General features: G+C 32.8%; 1 protein-coding gene across 1 annotated transcript; it reads left to right on the top strand.

Moving 5' to 3' along the window:
* Positions 1 to 1,305: 1,305 nt before the first annotated feature.
* Positions 1,306 to 7,654, top strand: LOC145611506 (F-box/FBD/LRR-repeat protein At1g13570-like). Its single transcript, XM_081666876.1, has 4 exons — positions 1,306 to 2,614; positions 3,415 to 4,259; positions 4,366 to 4,524; positions 6,921 to 7,654. Exons 2-4 carry the CDS (start codon positions 3,435 to 3,437, stop codon positions 7,188 to 7,190), a joined length of 1,254 nt encoding a protein of 417 aa, XP_081523002.1. The 5' UTR covers positions 1,306 to 2,614; positions 3,415 to 3,434; the 3' UTR covers positions 7,191 to 7,654.
* The last annotated feature ends 1,468 nt before the right edge of the window (positions 7,655 to 9,122 follow it).

Below are 9,122 nucleotides of genomic sequence, written 5' to 3'. Positions count from 1 at the left end.
CTTTCACCACTACCTTGCCAAACATGTCTAATTTTTATCAAGTAGCGTTTTGACCAAGTCAAAAAGCTAAAAGCTACTCAAAAGCTACCTAAACACTGGTGCCGAACATGTCCTTAAGAAGCTAAGTCTTAACAAAATCTGAAGTGGAGTCTTGAAAACTCAAGACTCAACTTAAGACTCAACTCTATTAATTAAAATCTTACGACCAGACAGGACTAATCTTGCTCTAAGAGTATAAACTTCTTTAAATTGTACAGTATTTTCCCCCTTAAATCCTTATTCCCGCATACCAATTTCTCCGGCAGGGTTTTCTCCCGTCAGACTTAGAACTTCTCTCTTCTGACCGCCGGTATCGTTACCTTACAAATGGCAGGCGTGTTCTTCGTGGGTTGTAGAGTTCGAAATTGGTACATTACTCTCTTTCTTCTTTCCGCTTTTATGTTTCCTCCTCTGAAATCTGGGATGTGTTTGATCGCTTGAGTACATCTTGATTGCTTTTATTATGTGAAAAAACAATTATTAGTATAACTAAACAATTTTTTTAACTTGTTTCTTAACAATTTCTTAGCATTGCTAGAAATAAAGTACTTCCTGTATCCCGATTTGTAATTGTCACATTAGTAGTTCAAATTACATTATTGATGTGTCTAATAGTTTTTGACGGATGATTAGTTGAACATAATTTTGTCTAGTTGATTAATTTGGAAGTTTTGCTCTTTAATTCAATTTGTTTTACTATCTAAAATATGTGAATTGGTAGTGTAAATGGGAACAATGATTTTGTTGGTTTAGTTTGACAAAATTAGGTTGTGAATTTCGTTGGTAAAATTGGACTTAGTATAAATATTCTACACATTAATTGAGAAAAAACATGGTTAGTTGATCTGAAAACAATTTGCAGATTCATGTTTGAGGGAACTTGGTAGCATCAAGGCATCTTTGCCGCTATTCTAATCAATTAGGAATTTAGGAGTCTTGTGCAGTTGCCAGAATACAAGTAAGTAAATTGGAATTCAAAGGTGATATTTTTCCTAAACCCGATGTCTTATTATTGGGCTGCTTCAATATTTTACTACTATGTACTTCCTCCGCCCACAATTATGTGCAACAAAGGGAATTATTTGTGAGATACAAAATATTCCTTTGTTGCACATAATTGTGGACGGAGGAAGTTTATGAAATGTACTGTTGCAAGTTTGGAGTCATCTCTTGAAGTTTAATCTGAAGTCTTCCTAATACTTAATATAAATAAAGAATTCAGCTTTTTGTTTTGGTATCTTTGTTGAGCCCAATGGCTAGTTCCATGTCTTCTAAAAAGCATAAGATTGTTTGTAAAGGCGGGCATGATTTTATCAGCAATCTGCCAGATATTGTAACTGATAAGATTTTTTAAAATTGCCATTTCACATGGTGGTGCGGATGAGCATGCTGTCAAAGCACTAGACGGAGGCAAAAGTGGTTATCACTTAAGACCCTTGTTTTTGACAGGTTGCTTTATAAGTGATGCAGCATCAGCAGTAATATACTTCTCCATCATAATGGTCCTGTATTCAACTTTTGGCTTTATATACCAGACATAGGGAAATTCCCTGTTTCTCATGGTGAGAAACGAAATTTGTTTCTCATGGTGGCATTTTCGTGAATAAATCAACAACTTTTTCAGTATTGTGGGCTCCACAGTTAAAAAAGTTGAATAAAGTTGTTGGTTTATTTACGAAAATGCCATGTGAGAAACAAAATTTGTTTCTCATCATGAGAAACTGGGCCATCCTCACGGACATATTTGATGAAGGGAGTCCGAATATCAGCCAGTGGTTGTCTTTCCTTTCAAAAAATTGGGTAAAACAGATCACTCATAGCTTGTAAACTGTTTTGGCAGGGAATATGGGGATGAATATCCACCACTGCCTTCTCATATATTCTTTTGTCGGGATTTGGTGAAGTTGAAACTTAATTTATTATTCTGTCTAAAATCTCCAACCAGTGACTTTAAAGGCTTTACAAATCTGCAAAGCCATGAGCTGCTCCACATAGATCTTACAGCTTTACAAATCTTGCTTCATAAAGCTCTTTTGTTGGGTTGGCATGAGGCATTCAGTTATATATGTACCCAGCCTTAAAAGCTTAGTTATCGAAGCTCTATTTGAATCTCTAGAAATCAGTAATGGCCAGCATCTTGTTAACATTTCAATAATTTTGGAAGAAGCAGGGTTTGAATTCTTCATGCACCGGGACTGTTGACACCTTTAAAACTCTTGCAGATTCATATGAACTTCGGTGCCTTCACTTTGGGGAGGGTTTGTGCAGGGTATAATTTATATCCACAGTCAAATACAATTTGTCTTTCATATATATCAGAATTGCAGCATATTATACACTTGTATGTTTTTTTCTTTGAATTCTTAAATCAGTTTGGCCCCTAAATATGATCTTTGTTCTGTTTTTTCTATTGCATGTTCTTGGCTGCAAGCGGTTTCCTGAATACGATGCCAATGGCATTTAATCACCTGGATAGGCTTTGCTTGGCTGCTCTTGATGTGCTGACTTCGATATCTTTCAAGTTACTATTAGCATGGTTCAAAGTTGTCCATGCATCAAGGAGCTTGATATTGAGGTGAGCTAATTATGATTGCTTTCTGAGTTTTTAATGACTTAACTAGTTGATCTGACTTGCAAGTAACAACAAACTTGTCATAATTATATAGCCTGTCGCTATTATAAAGGCTTCCAGGTTACAGCAAAACATTCCTATGACATAAACCGTTGCTGTTGCAGCCTTCAAATTCCTTTTTCACGTCTTTTTTTTGTGGACTGTTGTATAGAATAGTGAAATCTCACAAGAAGTTAATATCATGCTGTTTCTAACAAGATTTTGCCATTTTAAAGTTTAATGTCAAGTTTAAAGTTGCTAGAATTTGGCAGCTCCGTTTATAAATTTATACTCGTATGAAACTAGTATGTAGTCATTTTTGTGTAGTTTACGTGTTGTTGGATTGTGACGAGTACGTATTATATTACCCAAAACAAGCATTGTATATTTGTATGTATTATTAATTATTATTGAGGATATATTTTTAAAAAGATAATAATCGGGAATATTTGGTGGTTATTTGGAGTGTATCTTTTATATTGTTTCTTAATCTCTAATCTTACCAAAGGTATTGTATGTATCTCTAGGGTTAACATTGTATATATATCGTTATTTGTTTCTTGAATGAGAATTAAGCAATCTTACCAACGATATGGCATGCATCTCTAGTGTTAACATTGTATATATATCGTTATTTGTTTCTTGAATGAGAATTAAGCCGTATGTTCACACAAAAATTAACAATTATTTATTTCCATCCATTACACCTTTGTTCTTCAAACTCTAATATCAAATGGTTTTTCCAATATCTACAAATGTCGAAGATCGCATCAGCAATCTGCCCATGGTACTCATTGATAAGATACTCGAACTGTTGCCATTTAGAGAAGCAGTCAGAACGAGTGTGTTATCCAAACAATGGAGGAACAATTGGTGCTATCTTAAGAGTCTTGTTTTTGATGACGATCTCTGGAAGTGGAAGTTCCGCTTCAAGAAAGTAGATCAAAAATCAATGTGGGAAACATACAACACAATCATCAACAACAGCTTTCTCCATCACCATGGACCTATACACGAATTCTACCTCTACATCCCCGACAACGGACAAAACAACGGTTCTTATCAGATTACTCTGAATCTTAATGCGTGGCTACATTTTCTTTCGCACAATGGTGTCAAAAAAATTACCCTTATAAATTATCTGTGCTTATTTGCAGCTATACCTTTGCCATCTCATATTTATTCATGCATTGAGTTGGAGGAATTGACACTTTCCAAAGGTTTTATTTTGAAACGTCCATCTACCGAATTTAAGTGCTTTAAACATATTCGCAAACTTGAGCTCAATTCAATAACATTAGACGGTGAAATATTTAGCAATTTGATTGCGAATTGTCCCAAACTTATTATACTAAAGCTTGAGCACTGCCTCTACCATAAGAATATTGTTATAGATGCACCAAAACTGGAAAACTTAACTTTAAATGTCTCTTCATCTATTGGATTGTTGAATTTCAAAAATGTTCCGAACCTTGCTAAATTAGAGCTATCTTGGTGTGATTCATCAATTACTGATCGCCAAACTGCCGAAGCAGCTGATGCCATAAAAAAACTTGCAGCTTCTTGTGATCTCAAATCCCTTTTCCTAAGGGACTATAAGTCTAATAAGGTAAGTTTTATGGCGGAAATACTTCTCGAATGTATAGTGTATAACTGTATATGATTAATATGGTGCTATGCTATACAAATTGATGCATTTTATTTTGTTGTGCAAGATCTTCGCTGCAATTGGAAAAAAGAAAGTTTTTCCGTTGGCACTTGCACATCTCTATGAACTGTCTCTCGGAGTACTTAATTTGAATGACTTTGGTGTATTTTCTTGCACTTTTGGTTTTATTCAAAGCTGCCCATCCATTAAGAAGCTCGCTATCTCAGTAAGTATCTTATAACGTCCAATCTACTTCAATTTTTTAGTACTATTTTGGAACTGAAAATACTAGGGGTGAACATGGTCTGGTTTGGTGCGGTTTGAGTATAAACCAAACCAAACCGCAAAATACGGTTTGGTCAATTTTCCAGACCAAACCAAACCATATTAATATTGAAACCAAACCAAACCAAACCGTAATAATGCGGTTTGGTGCGGTTTGGTTTGCGGTTTATGATGAGACGACATTTTTTCCTAAAAATTGTCAAATATTAATAAATTTATAATAAAGTTCAAATAATTAGCCCAAACGGATTAAATTATACTACAAAGTTTTAATAAAAATAACAACCAACTAATCAAGTGCTAACACAAAAACACATAATAAAAATAATACATAACAAATTAACAGTTGAAAAAAACATAATACATTTGTCCAAAAAAAAAAAATTTCATACTACATTATAGATTTTAATAATTGGCAGCAACTTGACAACATCAGGGGCTACATTATGCGATATCAATAATTGCCGGAGCTAAACTGATCTTGGAGTATAGTATTATACTGAATTACTGACCGTCTTCTAATGATTTTTCATGTTTTTTATTATTATTTTTTTCTTTTTTAAAATATATAATAACTATTTTATTTTTTATAAATATTATATAAATATTAAAATGCGGTTTACTGGTTTACGGTTTGGTTTGGTTTATAATTTTTGAAAAATCAAACCAAACCGCAAACCGTATTTCCCAAAAAATCGAAACCAAACCGTATTTTTCCAAATCGTAAACCAAACCAAACCGCTAAAATGCGGTTTGGTCTGGTTTGGTTACGGTCCAGACCAAACTCTGTACAACCCTAGAAAATACCTTTTAAGTTTCTTATTTCGCAAATTATATAGTAATACCGAGTACTTGTTTTTCTTATTAAGAAGAATGAATCTTATTGAGAGAAATAATTAAAATAATAATATAATGATTTAAGGGGGCGTTTGGTTCACAAAGTGGTATGGGTTTGTTAATAGGAATGAAAGGTGGTATGAAGTCATTAGGAACTTGATTCTTAATAATGTACATTGTGTTTTGTTGTTTAATAAATGTTATTTTATTTTTATTTGATACCATGAGTCATACACACCTCTGCCTTTGGTTTCTAAACACCATACCATTTGAGTTTGAGGTATGTGTTTAAAAATTGAAATTTTTTTAAATTACCAACAAAAAAATGACACCTATTTATATATAAGCATTAAATGTACTCTTGGAAATTGTATAAAATTAGGAATTCATGACAAAAACACGCGTAAATCAGTGTTATTAGTGTTTATATTTTGATGATTTCTTAACTTTTTACGATTTTCAAGTGTAAATTTAATGCTTATATGTAGCCCAAAGGGCTATGTATAACATTTTCCAAAAAAAAAATCCTGTTTATTTTTTTTTTAAATTTTACCATCCCTTAAATTTTTTTTTTTTAAAAAAAAATAAATAAATAAATAAAAAATAAAAAAACTACTTAGATTCCCACTTTTTCTAAATTTTAGTGGTTTTTGACCGATTATCCGTCTTTGGGCCCTAACTCCATTTCCAGTTTTTGTTTCATCAACTGCAAAACCTCTTTCCTGCGTCACTTTCTCCATTTTTCTCTTACCTGAAACCACCATGGGAGGCCCCACCTCCATTTCCCTCTTTCCGGTGGTTTTTCCTTCTTTTCTCCATTTTCCTACTTCACTTTCTCTCTCCTCCTTTTTACCTGAAACCACCATAGGAGGTAGAGGAAGGAGCCGTACTCAACTGAAACACTTCAAGCAAAGCAGAGATAGCGTATGGAAAAGTGGCTCCAAATCCGACGCCGCTATCGACGGTGAGTACAACTACGGTGATGCTGAAAGAAAAAGCAGGGGAACTAAGAGCCATTGAAGACGCCCAATTGTTGAAAACGCCCAATTGATGAATTGTCCCAAGAACTCTAATTCCCAAAAATGCGAATTGAAGTTGGGAGAGGTGTTTTAAAGCTTAAAAAATAGCGGTTAGTAGCTGGTTGGACCTACAGACGGAAACCTACGGAAATTTTGAAAAAGGTGGAAATCAAAGTAATTTTATAATTTAAGTGGTGGTAAAATAAAAAATAAAATAAAATAAAGTAAACGGGTGGTTATTTTTAAAATGGAGTCATTTTTGTGTAGTAATTAAAAAAATTCCTTAACAATTAGATTTTTCTTAAATAAACGTTAGGTATGGATTTAACTCATTTCAACTCCATACCTCATACCTAAATCCTACAAACCAAATGCCCCCTAATATTGTTTAAAAAGTAGTATTAAAATGAAGAAAAAAAAGTGATAAATTAAATGCATTTGAAGTATCTTCTGATATAGTGATATGCGTTTCAATGTGTAGGTTTCTCGTCCAAACATAAATGTGGAAGTTGAGCACGATTATGATTATGACAATAATTATAAATTGGGTAATCTGGTTGAGGTGGATATTGATGGTGTAACTGCTTCAAAAGCTGAGCTTAAATTGATTGAATATGTGCTTTCTGCTTCAATTGTTCTTCAAAGATTTACTATCAAATTCGGAGCAATTGATGATGTTGCAGAGTTGAAGGTGCAAAGAAAGTTAAATGGGTTTCAAAGAGCTTCTCCAAAGACACAAATTGTTTTTTAAGAAAAAATTTCAAAGACTTGGTTAATTATGTACTCTGGTAGTAAATTTTTTCTGTGAGACAGCATCCTTGATGCTAAAAAACAACCATTGCTTGATGTTATTTTTTGTTTTTAGTTTTTAATTTTTTTGAAAACAAAAATTAAAAAATAGGAAATAAGAAAAAGGAGTGAATACTTTTTTGTTGTGAATTTCAAAATTATCAAGATTTTAATAAACTTGACTAATGTTTGATTTATTGACATACTCACATGTATCTTGTAAAATAAAAAAACCAAAAAATAGAAAATCACAAGGATGTACCGTACGAACCCTAGGCAAAAGTTTCTAATATATATGAAGTTAAGTCATATAATCATATTAATTACGTTTATTGATACGAGAATTTCACTTCATGCTTATTCCAATTGAGATATTTATGAACTTAGCCCAGCTTTCATATCTTATGTCTTCATTCTTTTGCCACTCTTATTCCCTTCTCCGCTCTTGTTTCAGAATTTCTTTGTTTGAACTTACATGGATTGGAAAACCTTTCTGCTTTTGGATTAAAGACAGGTTAGACATGGTAGAAAGTAAGTTATGCCATCAATTCGCCATCATTTACTTGGCTAGATAATCCATGATATGACTTACTCATGGAATTATCTTTATATTCCTTCTGTCCTTACAAGATTGCCCCAATCCCTTGGTTGCATTCACTTTTTTAAGAAACACAAATGACTTTTAGGGACGAAGGTAGTAAAATAAGTCAAATATTTTTTTTTTTTTTTTGGTCATGATATTAGAGTTGCATAATGTTTAGGCAACCAACTAGAGATTGACTTGGTCATGATTTACATGAAATCTTGTTAAGTTCAACATGGTTTGTAGATTCAGTTTTAAGACTTTAAGAGGGAACTTGGTCCAAGGTTTATTTGAAAACTGGTAACATGGATATCTTGACATCTTAGCCGCTCTTCTGATCAATTTGTTAGATTGTGCATCTGCAGGTTTAAGAGTTAATTGAAACTCAAAGGTGATTTCTTCCCAAACCCGTCGTCTAATTGTTGGAATGCACCAATATCTAGTATATATGCTGATAACTAGATGAAACATATTGCAAGTTTGGACTCATCTCATGAAGTTTGATTTTGAACTCTATCTATTGTGAAGAATTTAACTTTTGTTTCGCTCTCTGCTGAGTACGGAGTACTATACAATGACAATATGTTTCAAACCTTCTAAAAAACACAACATTGTTTGTTAAACTAGGCCAGATTTGATAAGCAATCTGCCAGATATAGTAACTGATAAGATCCTTAAACGTTTGCCATTTCACATGGTGGTGCAGATGAGCGCGCTGTCAAAACATTGTTGACAAAAGTGGTTATCACTTAAGACCTCTGTTTTTAAGTAATGTACTTCACCACCATAATGGACCTATATACAATTTTTGTCTATATGTTCCGGGCAAACCTTGATGAAGGAAGTCCAGATCATATCAATCAATGGCTGTCTTTCCTTTCAAAAAACCGTGTAAAAAATCACGATTGTGTATCCTCACCTTATAAAAAGTAGAAGATAGCTCTTAGGAATAGTGTCCTACTAACTATACTCTCAAAAAAGTGTACAAAAATATATATTTGCTTTTTTACCCTAATTAATATGTTTACTCATTAATATATTTAATGTTTTTTTTCATTAAACCTATCATCAATGAATTTATTTTTTTTTTTTTAACAAAAAACTTGTATGCTTTTTTTTTTTAATGCTTTATACTTCATATGTTATTATTATTATTATTTAAAAAAAAAAAAACTGTACGTACAAAGAGACTGTTTATTATCAAAAGACCGTCTATTTTTACTCCTTCGTGGTTACTCTTCTTATTTACAATCTTGTCGTCATTTAATTACAACTATTATTAAGGTTTATTAGCTTTGAAATCTACATTGT

Source organism: Chenopodium album, chromosome 1 (genome assembly GCF_948465745.1).
Source record: "Chenopodium album chromosome 1, dcCheAlbu1.1, whole genome shotgun sequence".
Taxonomy (NCBI): Eukaryota; Viridiplantae; Streptophyta; class Magnoliopsida; order Caryophyllales; family Amaranthaceae; genus Chenopodium; species Chenopodium album.
The sequence above is the reverse complement of the archived record's forward strand: the minus strand, read 5'-3'. Positions and strand labels throughout refer to the sequence as shown.